The sequence below is a fragment of the Girardinichthys multiradiatus genome, chromosome Y (genome assembly GCF_021462225.1).
Source record: "Girardinichthys multiradiatus isolate DD_20200921_A chromosome Y, DD_fGirMul_XY1, whole genome shotgun sequence".
NCBI lineage: Eukaryota > Metazoa > Chordata > Actinopteri > Cyprinodontiformes > Goodeidae > Girardinichthys > Girardinichthys multiradiatus.
Genome location: NC_061818.1, coordinates 36,700,918 through 36,716,999, shown reverse-complemented (window position 1 = coordinate 36,716,999; position 16,082 = coordinate 36,700,918). Strand labels below are relative to the sequence as shown.

Genomic DNA, 16,082 nt, shown 5'->3' with positions numbered 1-16,082 from the left:
GGTATGGTTCTGTCCTCAAGGAGCTGAAAGCAGCACACAGCGCTAACATCAGCAGAAGAGACGATGCTACTGATATCAGAACAATGGCCAGGATATCAACACACAATAAATTCATGTCTAAAATAAAGTTTGTTGTCATTTTAGTGTTATTTGCAACTTACCGCTGTGCTTTGTCCGTCGTTTCCTTCCAGACAGAAGGAACTGACCCCTTTATCAGATGAAGTCTTTTAGCAAATCCTTCTTAATACTGGTGGAAGTTGCTGAAGAACTCATCCTTGAAGTGCTTCATGCAGACAAAGAGGAATTTCTCCGCTGATTTGAAAAAATTGCCGCAAGAAATAAAAATGGCGTATATGCAGCCAGAAGTCCATGGCCTTCTTTAGCTTTTCCACAGCAAATACTGTGACGCAACAGCTGGAAAAATGTAACAGATAGAGAAAACAGAACGGACTGACAAATATGACCCAAACAGAATATAAAGATATCTACGCAGCACCTGGAAAAACTAAATTTTACTTTTTGGAACTTCTACAGAGTTCAACTACACAACAAAATATGTTTAAGGGCTAAAAACGTGGATTTTGCATTTGTCCCCTTAAAAAGTATGAGAAGCCAGTGGAATCAAGCTTAAATACAAGAAATGTCCTCATAATTGCATGTGCCAGATATAAAACACGCTAAACCTGAACAAACGTAATTAAAAGGGTTTTTTTTGTTATATTTTAGAAATAATTAATCTGGTCCTTATTTTATAGCATTAAAGTTCCTTGTACCTTTCTATAAATCAATGCAACAGATTTTAAATTCATTTATTTCTGCTGTTTTTCCTTCATTGTCTGTTCAGTTATTGTTAATCAGAGAGCTGCTGGTTTACTAATGAAAAGTCAATTATCAGCCTCCTCTGTTATCCTCTTTGGCTGCATGTAGAGAAGCAGCAGACACAGCTTCTCAGGTCGAATCTATTTGCAACAAACTAAGACGTGTTTAAATTGTTTCCCATTTATCTAAACAGTAATAATCATCTTTCTTGTCTGCTTACATCATTGCGTGCATTATGATTTTTGGCTGCTGAATTAAAATTGCTTCTCAACTAGATGTTGAGAGATTGGATATTTAAATCAATAAATTGTGCTGGCTTTATTACAGCTGTGATTCACAAGGAAGTTATATACATACAGTACAGACCAAAGGTTTGGACACACCTTCTCATTCAAAGAGTTTCCTTTATTTTCATGACTATGAATATTGTAGCTTCACACTGAAGGCATCAAAACTATGAATTAACTCATGTGGAATTATATACTGAACAAAAAAGTGTGAAACAACTGAAAATATGTCTTATATTCTAGGTTCTTCAAAGTAGCCACCTTTTGCTTTCATTACTGCTCCGCACACTCTTGTCATTCTGTTGATGAGCTTCAAGAGGTGGTCACCTGAAATGGTTTTCCAACAGTCTTGAAGGAGTTCCCAGAGATGCTTAGCACTTGTTGGCCCTTTTACCTTCACTCTGCAGTCCAGCTCACCCCAGACCATCTCGATTGGGTTCAGGTCCGGTGACTGTGGAGGCCAGGTCATCTGGCGCAGCACCCCATCACTCTCCTTCTTGGTCAAATAGCCCTTACACAGCCTGGAGGTGTGTTTGGGGTCATTGTCCTGTTGAAAAATAAATGATGGTCCAACTAAACGCAAACCGGATGGAATAGCATGCCGCTGCAAGATGTTCAGTATGCCTTTAATTTTGAATAAATCCCCAACAGTGTCACCAGCAAAGAAAACCCACACCATCACACCTCCTCCTCCATGCTTCACGGTGGGAACCAGGCATGTAGAGTCCATCCGTTCACCTCTTCTGCGCCGCACAAAGACACGGTGGTTGGAACCAAAGATCTCAAACTTGGACTCATCAGACCAAAGCACAGATTTCCACTGGTCTAATGTCCATTCCTTGTGCTCTTTAGCCCAAACAAGTCTCTTCTGCTTGTTGCCTGTCCTCAGCAGTGGTTTCCTAGTAGCTATTTTACCATGAAGGCCTGATTCACACAGTCTCCTCTTAACAGTTGTTCTAGAGATGTGTCTGCTGCTAGAACTCTGTGTGGCATTGACCTGTTCTCTAATCTGAGCTGCTGTTAACCTGCGATTTCTGAGGCTGGTGACTCGGATGAACTTATTGTCCGCAGCAGAGGTGACTCTTGGTCTTCCTTTCCTGGGGCGGTCCTCATGTGAGCCAGTTTCTTTGTAGCGCTTGATGGTTTTTGCGACTGCACTTGGGGACACTTTCAAAGTTTTCCCAATTGTTCGGACTGACTGACCTTCATTTCTTAAAGTAATGATGGCCACTCGTTTTTCTTCACTTAGCTGCTTTTTTCTTGCCATAATACAAATTCTGACAGTCTATTCAGTAGGACTATCAGGTGTGTACTGTATCCACCTCCTGCACAACACAACTGATGGTCCCAACCCCATTTATAAGGCTTGAAATCCCACTTATTAAACCTGACAGGTTATATATATATATATACATACAGGTCGTTCTCAAAAAATTTGCATATTATGATAAAGTTCATTATTTTCCATAATGTCATGATGAAAATTTAACATTCATATATTTTAGATTCATTGCACACTAACTGAAATATTTCAGGTCTTTTATTGTCTTAATACAGATGATTTTGGCATACAGCTCATGAAAACCCAAAATTCCTATCTCACAAAATTAGCATATCATTAAAAGGGTCTCTAAACGAGCTATGAACCTAATCATCTGAATCAACGAGTTAACTCTAAACACCTGCAAAAGATTCCTGAGGCCTTTAAAACTCCCAGCCTGGTTCATCACTCAAAACCCCAATCATGGGTAAGACTGCCGACCTGACTGCTGTCCAGAAGGCCACTATTGACACCCTCAAGCAAGAGGGTAAGACACAGAAAGACGTTTCTGAACGAATAGGCTGTTCCCAGAGTGCTGTATCAAGGCACCTCAGTGGGAAGTCTGTGGGAAGGAAAAAGTGTGGCAGAAAACGCTGCACAACGAGAAGAGGTGACCGGACCCTGAGGAAGATTTTGGAGAAGGGCCGATTCCAGACCTTGGGGGACCTGCGGAAGCAGTGGACTGAGTCTGGAGTAGAAACATCCAGAGCCACCGTGCACAGGCGTGTGCAGGAAATGGGCTACAGGTGCTGCATTCCCCAGACCTGAGCTACAGAGAAGCAGCACTGGACTGTTGCTCAGTGGTCCAAAGTACTTTTTTCGGATGAAAGCAAATTCTGCATGTCATTCGGAAATCAAGGTGCCAGAGTCTGGAGGAAGACTGGGGAGAAGGAAATGCCAAAATGCCAGAAGTCCAGTGTCAAGTACCCACAGTCAGTGATGGTCTGGGGTGCCGTGTCAGCTGCTGGTGTTGGTCCACTGTGTTTTATCAAGGGCAGGGTCAATGCAGCTAGCTATCAGGAGATTTTGGAGCACTTCATGCTTCCATCTGCTGAAAAGCTTTATGGAGATGAAGATTTCATTTTTCAGCATGACCTGGCACCTGCTCACAGTGCCAAAACCACTGGTAAATGGTTTACTGACCATGGTATCACTGTGCTCAATTGGCCTGCCAACTCTCCTGACCTGAAACCCATAGAGAATCTGTGGGATATTGTGAAGAGAACGTTGAGAGACTCAAGACCCAACAATCTGGATGAGCTAAAGGCCGCTATCGAAGCATCCTGGGCCTCCATAAGACCTCAGCAGTGCCACAGGCTGATTGCCTCCATGCCACGCCGCATTGAAGCAGTCATTTCTGCAAAAGGATTCCCGACCAAGTATTGAGTGCATAACTGTACATGATTATTTGAAGGTTGACGTTTTTTGTATTAAAAACACTTTTCTTTTATTGGTCGGATGAAATATGCTAATTGTGTGAGATAGGAATTTTGGGTTTTCATGAGCTGTATGCCACAATCATCCGTATTAAGACAATAAAAGACCTGAAATATTTCAGTTAGTGTGCAATGAATCTAAAATATATGAATATTAAATTTTCATCATTACCTTATAGAAAATAATGAACTTTATCACAATATGCTAATTTGTTGAGAAGGACCTGTATACAATGATTTTTATTTCAGATTATCCTTCCCTGCAAGTGTCCAAAATATTATTTTCTCCATATAACCTATAATCATGTGCCACAGTAGAATTTTACAAAAGTGCAAACAATTATTTATGAATAAACACAAAACATCACAATTTCTCTTTATTTCTGAAACATAATTTTTTTTATTATATTTTTAAATACAGCTAAAGTTAAAATCCTTCAATAAACGTCTTTGTGCAAACACCTATTCATTTCCCTCTTTTTTACATTTAATGATTTTATGGAGCTTGGAAATTAGATATGATTGGACTGAGGGCATCCTGGCATTGTTAGGTGTTCTACTGCAATTTGTTCCTGTACCTTCAGTGGTATTAAGATTTACAAGCCTCAGAGCAAACCATTATATCTGTATATCACATTATATCACAGTATGCTGCAGCACTGCTAAACCTCTATACATAGTGCTATGACAATAGATTTCAGGAAACAACAGTTGTATGAAAAAATACTTTATTGGGAATAAAAGTGAATGTGTTGGAATAAAGTTTTCAAAAATCATTGAAAAGTAAAGGCAGCAGAGATTTTCTTATAAATAATATATTAATTTGACCTCTTAATCCACAGCAGAGTAAATTTCACACATTTATTTTATGTATTTCAAAGTAAATATTTATGTGAAAGTTACCAATATTGTTTTCCAAGAAAACCCAAAACTGATCCTCATTGCGAACATTAATAAAACTAAAACCTTGGGTTATGCAGCTGTCCAGTTTGTTCTTTTAAAGAAACAAACATACCTTTCAAGCCTGCAGCACTTAATGACTGAAACTGAATTTCTTGTGTCCTTGGAGAACAAAGATGTTCCATTTTTTGCCTTTTGATTGCCATCTCCTCAGAGATGAACCACACCTGGACAAATAAGAGCTATTGATTTGATGACTAAATCTTATTTTTCCTCCAACAGAACAGATGGGTGGGAGCTGAAACAGCAGAAGGACGAATCATCAGGGAAGCACAAACATGGGTGACATCTCGCTTCTCGGTGCGGAGATGATCGCTAAGGCGTGGGAGAACGGCAGCTTGGCGAGCCCTTCGCTCGGCATCCCGTTGTTTATGCTCATGTTCAACGACAGCGATCAGAACGAGACTCTGTTTAACTCCACCAACTCCACCTTTCTGGATGTTTCCTCAGGTCCCAGTGTGGCTGGGGTCCTCATCCCTCTTATATACATCATTGTCTGCATTATTGGCCTGGGGGGAAACACTTTGGTGATTCACATTGTGCTGCACTACTCAAAGATCGAATCAGTGACCAACATTTACATCCTGAACTTGGCTATCGCTGATGAGCTGTTCATGTTCGGCCTGCCGTTCCTGGCAGTTCAGAACACCCTCCAGTCGTGGCCCTTTGGTTCCTTCATGTGCCGACTTGTCATGACGGTTGACTCCATCAATCAATTCACCAGCATCTTCTGCCTGACTGTGATGAGCATCGACCGCTACCTTGCTGTTGTGCACCCCATTCGCTCCTCAAAGTGGCGCCGCCCTCAGGTGGCCAAAGTAGTGAACGGCACTGTGTGGGCTCTGTCCTTCCTCGTCGTTCTGCCAGTGGTGATCTTCGCCAACATCCAGAAGGCAGGAGGCACATGTAACATCGCCTGGCCCCAGCCGGCAAACATTTGGAGGGCCGCATTCATCATTTACACCTCCACTGTTGGGTTCTTTTGTCCTCTTCTTATCATCTGCCTCTGCTATCTGCTCATCGTTTTCAAGATCCGCAGTTCAGGGAAAAAAGTCCATGCCACCTCAACCAAGAGGAGGAAGTCAGAGCGAAAAGTAACACGAATGGTTGTGATTGTTGTTGCAGTCTTTGTCTTCTGTTGGTTGCCTTTTTACGCCCTCAACATCGTCAATCTGCTGGTTTCCCTGCCCTCAGATTACCAGGGGCTTTACTATTTTGTTGTTGTGCTCGGATACGCCAACAGCTGTGCCAATCCGATTGTGTATGGCTTCTTGTCAGACAACTTCAAGAGAGGTTTCCGTAAAGCCTTGTGTCGCTCCACAAGAAAAGTGGAGAGCCACGAGCCTGTGGAGCATCCGCTGCAGCAGGACGAGGGAAGGAGGGCCATGATGCCAAGGGAGAGCCTGAGGCGAGTTATCAGGGACGAAGATGATGATGATGAGGACGTCTCAGAAATGACTGAGATCTACAGAATCACCCAGAACAGAAACACCAGCTTCCAGCCTCAAAGCTCACAACTGCTGTTCACGCAGAAAGGAGCGTCAGCTGGAGAAATGGATATGCCGTCCCCCGACAGGAACTGCAGCGGTGAACCCAAAGGGAAGGAACCTGTCAACGGGTCCTCACTGACTGTCCCGCTGCTTCTTAATGGAGCTAAAAGTGGGAGCATAAAAACTCTGCCAGAGGATAACACAGAACAGAGTGCATCATTGGAGATAAGTTATTTATAGTTTCAAATATGACATTAAATTACTTAAAGTGAAATTAATATAACTTTGGCCTACTATGGCTTCAGCTGATCCAAGTACTAGACTGTATGAATATAATGTGTATATATGTGGATATCTGAAGGGTCTAATTTGTGCCTTTATTCACATGCCATGAAGTTCAGCTCTGGTTTGGTTGTGTTAAATGTTGGCTTCAACATGTGCACCTCGGGGGAAAATTCACAAAGCAATTTGAGTATGTTAAATGTGTACAAACCAGATTCTACTTCCTAAACTACAAGCAAAGGAAGATCTGCAAAAATAGGTGCAATTTCCTGGAACCAGCTGAACTTGATGGGTTTGTCTGCCTTTGCATATAGTACAATAGTGTGTGCAAACCAAGGCCAGAAACTCTGACCACATTGCATTGCATTGGGAATTTCCCCCTCGGTCTCTAAGATATTTCTTATATGCTTTGTTTGTGATGCTGAGTCACAGTCAGGATGAGATTTGTTTTCCAAACAAATGTTGCAGAAAGGTTATCAAAAAGTAAAGTGCACATATTAACTATAACATATATATTATATAACATATAATAATACATTTAGCAGTCAAGCTTCTGTATATATTTGGTTTCCTCTTGAAATGGTATTAATTTGCTGAGTTTGCTCCTATTAATATTTCCATTTTGCATCTGCAAAACAGACAAGAGGAAATGGATACGATGTCAAGTTTTGCCATTTTCACAAAATGAAACACATTTAAAAACAGCTGAAGTTGACCAAAGTTCTTTAAAATGTATTTGTTCTTTGCTTTGGCAACTAAGACATAGAGGGTTAGTTTTTGAAAATTTTCAGGTTAAAAATGTTACATCATTATGTTGACAGGTTTAAAATGGACAACAATGTCCCTGAATCAATGGTAAACTGTGTGGATTTTTTTTTCCTTTTCTTTAGAAAGCAAGAGTTGTTTACTGACATTAAGTTTTATTATAACTTTGATTCAAGAACAAGTGTCGTATTCTAGTTATAAGTAAAAATCAAATAAATGAATCACTTACAACATATCATCCATCAACTCATATAGGCTCCTTTCAGATCATCTTTCCATTCTGTGGTCCATATGTTTTCTTTATGTCTCGCAATCAACTGATAGGTCCTGACACGGATTGGAGGGTTGAAGTCAACCCACCAACATTAGGCCCGTGATCCATTTCGAGAAGCATTAACAAACCCGTAACCACGATGAACAATAAGTTGTAATACGCAGACAGTTGCACAACTATGCGGGTGTTCGTAGCTCATTGATCAGCAGGATCTGATGAAGATGACAGCATGTTGAAGATGGAGAACAATTTTCCATTAATTTAAAGTTTTAAATACATTTAAACAGCCTGCATGAGGACCACAACCCAGAGATCAGCCCAGTGGGAAATCTCCCACAAGCCTAATGCATTGTTCAGGTGAATGCTGCACATGTCTGGCTATGCCCCTTGGTTGTGCAACTGTATGCTCTAAAAGTGTGCATGTCTTGTGGTCTTGGTGGATTGACATGCATGATGTGAAAGGACAAAGTGATCCATACTGAGGCATTTGTCCTTGCTTTTTTTTGCAGAACTATGAAATCAAAGGGGTTTTATTTTGTTTAATTTATGCCAGGAAATTTCAGAAATACTAATTGCTCTTAATTTTTGCCTCAAAAGGTGAAATGAGATATGATCGCATTGATTACATTGGTACTAATGAAAAAGCCACATTTTCGCTTCTTACAGCTTAATAAATTTGTTTCCCATCCTTAGAGCTTATTTTAACCTTTTGTCTGTGCGTAGGAAGCTGAACTCATCAGGCTACATTAACTTTCCACCAAAGCTCATTTTTAGTAGCAAAACACAATTGCTAAGAGACAAAGTTGCATCAGAGAAACGCAAGTATTGTAGATGAACTTTACCTATGATGTGTGTTATTTAATATGAATCCATGTTGCAGTGCTGTGCTGGTTGTTGATGTTGTGATATTTGTGAATGACTTACTTTTATCTCTTTCTTGAAAGCTCAGTGGTTACTGCGTAATCTCAAAAATCTACCACTATTATTAGAAGTGATTTACATGTGTTAGTGCTCACCAGTAATGAAGCAGGTTTGTGTTCTAACAACCAGTGGTACCATTATGCCACTCAGTCAGGTCTCTGCCCAAACAGTAGCACCAGCAGATGTAGTTCAATAAATAATGTCAGACACTGACACACAGTTAATGAGGAAGTAGATTTGAAAGAATGAAAATAAAATAGGACCTTTGCATAAAAACACCCACATCACAGATTCCCGAATGCCACAAGCTTCTGCATGGAGTTTGCATGTCTTTCCCGTGCATGCATGGGTTCTGTTCGGGTAATCCGGCTTCATCCCACAGTCCAAAAAAAGTACTGTTAGGTTAGTTGGTCTCTCTCTAAATTGCTCTTCGTTGAGTGTATGTGTGTGTGTGTGTGTGTGAGTGTGTCCTGTGTTTCTCTGTGTTGTCCTGTCCTGTGATGGACTAAAGATATCTCCAGGATGTACCCCTCCTCTCACCCAATGATACCTGGAGACAGGCAAGCATGGATGGATGGATGGATGCATGGATGGATGGATGGATGGATGGATGGATTTATGGATGGATGGATGGATGGATGGATGGATGAATGGATGAATGGATGGATGGATGCATGGATGGATGGATGGATGGATGGATGGATGGATGCATGGATGGATGGATGGATGGATGGATGGATGAATGGATGAATGGATGGATGGATGGATGGATGAATGGATGGATGGATGCATGGATGGATGCATGGATGGATGGATGGATGGATGGATGGATGGATGCATGGATGGATGGATGGATGGATGGATGGATGAAGGGATGAATGGATGGATAGGAACTGTTTCAGTGTCCTCTGGTGCACCTGTGTGTGCAGTGTTGTTGTTGTCAACGAATATCACTCTAATGTCTTTAGCCCCCCCCAACACACACACACACAGGCTGAGTATTTGATGAAAAGTTTTGAAGAGATGTATTCAAGTTGAGTCCAGCTGAAGGACTATGTGAGTTCGTACTACTGAGTGTGCCATACTTGTGCTCAGCTATAAATACTGTAGTTATGATGTAGCTGCATGATCTGTGGCCCCCACCTGTGCTCACTGTACATGGAGACATGATAGTCTGCAGGAGGATCGTTGCGATGACTCACACTGACTGTCTGCCTACAAGCTTTCACCCACATGCAATATGGAACAAGAATCAAGTTAACTTAATGGGCCGTTTTTCAGGTTGTTTTGCTTGGTTTGTAGCAGAAACATGAGTGGAAACCCTGAGCAAACACTGCCATCAGCTCAGAGGAACACATATGCTCCTCACAAATGGATATCAGTCAAACAAACCAATTCTATTTCTCACATTTCAGTCACTCTGCTGGTACAACACAGCTTGCATTTTCCACCTGTGCTACAGTGTATCCACAATACACGGAGACTTTTAAAATCACTGCCTCACTAATGCTAACTGAGTGGGAGTTCTTATTGCTTTGTGAGTCCAGCAATAAACCTCCACTTCCTCTGAAGTGTTTATGTGCAGGAACAGATTCCCAGTAGGATACAAACATCCTTGAGGTGTCCCTGCACCAATGTCACGTTTTACATCTTTTCCAGCAGCCTGACTGAGATTAATACTAACCACCGGGGCAAAATGAGTCAAACACTTCTGCTGAATGCCCTTTCAGTGTGGACTGTGTAAATTACACCATTCTGTTTTGTTTCTAGTTGTGCTGCTGGAGCTTTACAGTTTATATTCTACACTCTGTTATTAATATTGTTTAGATTCTCAGTAATCATGAAATAAAAATGTGTGTTTTTGTGAATCTGTTGATGTTTCCTCTAATTATTTTCAGCTTGCCGGGGGGGAACGGAAACTGGTCTCTGAAGTATCAACGACTCAGCAGAACTACTTGGAACAGATGCAATAAAAAAAATAAAAAAAAATCATCAGAAGGAAAAACAAGTGGAGACAACAACGATAAAAGAGAGCCAGAGAAAGAAGACCATCACGGAAATATGGGCAAAATATTTAAATGATGCACAAGAGATTGAAGTTTTGCCAGGTCCAGAATAAAGTATAGAAAATTATTTTAAGGTGCCTAAATCACTCAGTCTCATAAACTTGAAATGATTTGAAAATGAATTCTTGACTTCTGAATTGAGACATTTCTGTCACATACAAGAAGAATTTAGACTTCTGTATGTTTCTTACAATTAGTTTTGATCTAAAACAGCACAAAGATTGTTCGATAGCTCAATTAAATACAACAAGAAGCACTGACAGCTAATAATCAATCAAATCAATAATTAAATGCATTATTAATCAGACTAATAACATACTATTTTATGACAGTATTCATTAATATTAGCTGAGCTAAAGAAACACAAATAAACATCTCATGAACAAGACAACTCAATTTCTACCTTACAAATTCAGAGGGGGATGTTTTATAACTAGGAAATACAACTAAACTAAATGAATGTTTAACATTCATTTAGGGTTTATCAGGCTCTTAAGGATCTAAAAAATTGGGTTTTAGATAAAGAAACATACTATGTGATGCTGAGGACCTGCCCAAGGTGTGGAGGAAATTTCACATTAACATACAAAGGTACAGAGTCTACGATGCAGACAGAAGCAACCAAATGATAGGGTGATCAGTTCTCTTTCTGGCTCGATCGGGCAAAACCTTCTTAATGGAAGACAAATTATCACTTTACACAGAATAACTGTCTTACTATGTTTCTAAAACATGTAATCATAGGAATTTCTAAGTTAAAGACCATTTCAAAGAAGGACTTTCACTATTTTATGCGTTGACAGACCTTCTGTGAAAACCTACCTGAGCATAACATTTAACAAGGTCATATATCATATTCAGTATGCCACCTGCATAGAATAAAAGGTTATTATGATTAGACATAGGCCTGCAAGTTTAAATTTGAGGTGTTTCTGTGCACAACACCCAGGATTGCAGACAATCTGAGCTCAAAATTTAAGGAAAATCTTGTTATATATTGAGCAGACATAAGCAATAAAAATGGACCATATTTTCTCAGTGGCTTTACCAAACCAATGGTTGCAGGTGTGGAAAACTGTTTTCCACACTTACTCTCATTTCTGGGGGACTTCAGTTTGAAAAGAATATTTTCTTTTTTATTACTGCTAATCAGGTGTCAAACCAACTGACATTTGGCTATGTTGTGTGGAGATATATTATGTGTGTGCATCATTATTATTATGTCCATAACCAGTGTGGGAAATAAAATGTATAACCTGTGTTAGTACAAGACATTGTGGCCTGCAGAATTGTTATTGCACAAACTTGGCCTTGAGTGTGATGAAGCAGAAAAATACTGAGAGCTGGAGGAGTGTGTGAAAAAGTAGAGACTGACTTACTCCCTGCTTATATCAGTAGATACGGAGTGCCGCTGTAGACAATGACTGTCTAAATATGGTAAGCGGGAAAAAATGTGTACGTGACTACATGTGAGAAAATATTGTAATCAAGGGCGCTGCCCATTTTCATGTGTGTTTTAATAAGAGCAATGTGCCCAGTGAGAAGTTCTGAAGTCGTCTTGGTGTGTGGCCTGATCACATGAGAGCTTCCCCTGGTCCAGGTATTTTAATTACATACAGCTGTCTCCGTGTGATTTATTCTAAATGTGTGTAATTCCTCCAGGTTATGGTGAATAAACGAATGCGCAGAAGGCCTCTTTAAAGAGGTTCTTCAACAGTTGCTAGAGGAATAAGTGGAACTTATGGTTTTTAGGATCAACCAGAAATTTATTCATCACATATGAGCTCAAATATCTAGTTACACCTCTCCTAATACTTGGTTTACTGTCTCTTAGTTAGTTCCTCATCCACACACTTTTTGTAGCCATCAACAAGCTTCTGGCATAATTCTGTCTGGATTTTAACCGCTCCTCTAGGTAGAATTTTTCAACTGCAGTTAAATTGGTTGATTTTGTGGTACAGTACTGCGGTTTAAACATACTTCCCACCTTTTTGACAGTCTTGAGGTTAGGGCTTAATGTTAACCTAGTTTATCTTTTTATTAACCAGTTTTGAGGTGTGTTTGTAATCATTGTCCTGCAGTAAAACCTAATTGTATCCCAGTTACCAGATGTTAATTTTCAAATAGAGGCTTCTTTCTAGGAAGGTACCCTTTCTGTCCATCGGTGTAAAACTGGCCTCACTGTGGACAGTCACACTGGTGTTCCAACAGTTTCCAGCTTATGCCAGTCTTGAGCCTTGGTGGTTCCTGTGGTGTCCCTGAACATCCAAACCAAATGGTTTTAATCTGAGAGTGGGGCTTTGGGTCACCATCCTGATTCTGGCAAAGGGGTGATACGCCTCAACCTGACGTTTACATGTAAATCTACAATTCTCCTCGTAGCAAATCTTAAGGTAAGGTAAGGTAAGTTTATTTATATAGCGCTTTTCAGTAACGAGACACTCAAAGCGCTTAACTAAACTTGTTGGACTTTCCTGTTGTTCTGTGTCCCGGTCAATGCAATGAGTGATGTCAGATAAATATTTAATTTTTTTACATTTATGCTACCGGAATGAAATAAGCAGCGGCACTCAATCATGATCTCCAACAAGAATGTAATAAGCCTTGGTGTCGTCAATATAAGACATTCTAGAACCTTCAGCACCAATTATTAAAAGATCTTGGTAAATATATGCATAGATCCCACTATTATTTTATTGAAATTTCTTGCAGTAGTGTTTTTTAAATTATTCTAATCTGAGGGCATAACTCATGTGAGTGAATCCAAACCTTTAACTACAACAGTAGCTGAAATTATCTCCTAAACCATTGGTGCTTCTGTTAATGTAACACTTTCATTACCACCCCTCAGGCATCTTCATAAAAGCTTGGGTAAATACGACACCTATATTTAAAATCATGGCATCAAGAAACAAGGTCATCACAAAACAATGGTTAAAAACCTGAGCCCACTGCTGCTCACATTTATTAACATAATTATACATATTGACCTGCTGAGTTATTCCATCTGGCTACAAAGGGAACTGGAAGAAAGGGGTGAAAAACATAGTGCACTTGTTTCACTAATATGACAGACTCTTAATGGCTCTTGAATGCTCAGGTTAGTCTGTTTTAAAGATTGCTTTTTTCCCTTGTTTTGGATATTCAGAGGTTTTAAAAAAAGATTCCTTTTTGTTCCTTTCATTTATTTTTGATTTTTTTATCTAGCTGTTTCCATGTAAGTCAGTGAGAGGGTATTAATAACCATACGCTATACCGATCAGTCGCAGTCATATCCACATTCTTATACATAATAAAGATTGTCCAACATAGACCCAGTTGACCATTTGCTGTCAGCGCTGCTCCAGAAATCCCTGAAGGACGCCGGCAGACATCTTTGATATGACTCACAGCACTGCTGCTGGGCACTAAGGCAACACAGAAGTCAGGCAGAATGTCAGATTTAATTCCTGAGCTGTTTCTGTCTTATAGTTGGAGAGATTCTTGGGCTTGGTGTGACATGTAAGCAAAGAGGTGGCAGATAGCAGATGTGCAAGGATGGCAGCATCTTTAATCACCAAAGAATCCAACAGTGGTGATGGAAACAATTAAACTGTACTGCACTCCCAGACACATTATGTATATAAATAAGACTTTGACCTTTGAGATACATGAGCAACATCTTATTTAGAAGGGTTCAGACAACAATCGTCTGTCTCTGATTTGGATTTTTTTGCAAAAGCTTGTACCTGCTGTTGAGAACAAAAGCTTTTAAGTGATTTAACTATCAGGCATCAGTTTAATTTACTAACCTTTTACTTCATTAAGGAAAAGATGGTCCCTTTCCAAAAGGACATTATAAAATTTAACATTCAAATTATTTTTTTATTTTGTTCCTGCATAAATCTATTAAACACCATCTGCCCTTCTCAACAACTAAATTACCACTTCATTGTGAACAGTCCCATGCAGATCTTGATGGTGAACACCACTCAACTCCACACAAGCTTAAAGGAGGTGAGAGGCACCTGAGTGTCTCCACCATTATAAAAAAATATACAACCAGGGACATCATCGTCTTAAGGAAGTCAGGGACCTTTGAGCTGGACAAGGAACTGGCGGACATCAGGGCTGTTTCTGTTGAAGCTAGATTCACACTGAGAAGCTCCAAGCTTTTAAGCTTGGGGTGTGTTGCTCTGCATCTAAATTCACATGCAGATTAGACACCCCTGACAACAAGGGATGTATGGCTCAACAAAGAAGAGCTAACGCCTCAGGGCAAGCCAGCTGTGCACCCACACCTCCATAAGAGACACTTTTTTGAGGACCAAAACAGAGAAGATATATGGTTTGGGTGAGAAGTGAAAGAAGCCATTTACATTAAAATGAGAAAGAACAACTCTAACCAGGGCGGGAGGCCTCAAATTTGAGCTTTCAAAAACATACAGCTTAGCATTAAGCCTGATAGCCAGTCAGTTTTAAACCAATTCACAGCATCTTGCATGTGACCAAAACTCTCAAGAATCCAAGCAAACAACGGCACTAACGACGCCCTGTTGCATGTGAATTTAGATATGCAAAACAGCACATCACAAACTGCATAAAAGCTTGGAACTTCTCTGTCACTAGCTTTGAATTAAGAAAGCTCTTTGGATGAAGAACAAAACATCTTCAGCTGAAAGAACTGAAGCCCAGCTATTCTTCTTTTTTTAACCTCTTTTGGATTTACCATGGCCTGGATGACTGAGACTCTTTACCAGCAATAGAAGCTCATATGACTACTAGTTACAACAAAGCAATGCAGAATACCATCTCTGAATGTGCAACAAGTCGAACCTTGAACAGTTTTGCTACAACAACAGAAAACCATACTGGGTACCTGATGCACCTAAAACATTTTTAAATAAAACGTACTAACAATATGTGGACTATAATACAAAATACTATTGTTTACTCACAAAAGGAATACATTGAAAAAGCTGGATGAAATTCTAAACTTTAAATTTCCATTTATAAAGCTGACCATTGTTGGACGAGATTTATCACCAACATAGTTCACACCATCATTTGTATAATTTTGAAAGTTGAAATCTGTAGCGTGAATCACGTTGACTTTAGTGAACACATTATTATGAATGGGATTCCTGCCCCCTAGTGGTCATCCATGTTATGTACAGTGCTTGGTAAAAGCTCAAGGTTTATGTGTTACTATTGGAGCTGTTGAGTTCAATACGTCCACTCATTAACATGATGATGGTCGACATTCTCTCGTTGGTTAATTAAAACACCATGTCTGGTGTAACGAAATAGAGCCAAATTAAAGGGGTTCATAAAATGTCTCTTTACTACCATATGGTGGCCACATACCTAAACTGCAACGTTAATGTTTTGCACATTTTTTAACGTTACAAATATTTTTTTAATAATATGTGTTTTAATTACCCGATTAATTATTTCTAGATTAGTGTGAAAGTCAGTTAAA

At 39.8% G+C, this 16,082-nt stretch overlaps 1 protein-coding gene across 1 annotated transcript in view; it reads left to right on the top strand.

Annotated features, from left to right (window-relative positions):
* The window catches only part of LOC124864074 (somatostatin receptor type 5-like), a 33,297-nt gene extending 25,005 nt beyond the window's left edge, over window positions 1–8,292 (top strand). The window contains exon 2 of the mRNA XM_047358697.1: window positions 5,046–8,292. Within this exon, the coding sequence (XP_047214653.1) occupies window positions 5,102–6,553 (1,452 nt within the window). The 5' untranslated portion in view covers window positions 5,046–5,101 and the 3' untranslated portion in view covers window positions 6,554–8,292. The remainder of the gene's footprint in view (window positions 1–5,045) is intronic.
* The last annotated feature ends 7,790 nt before the right edge of the window (window positions 8,293–16,082 follow it).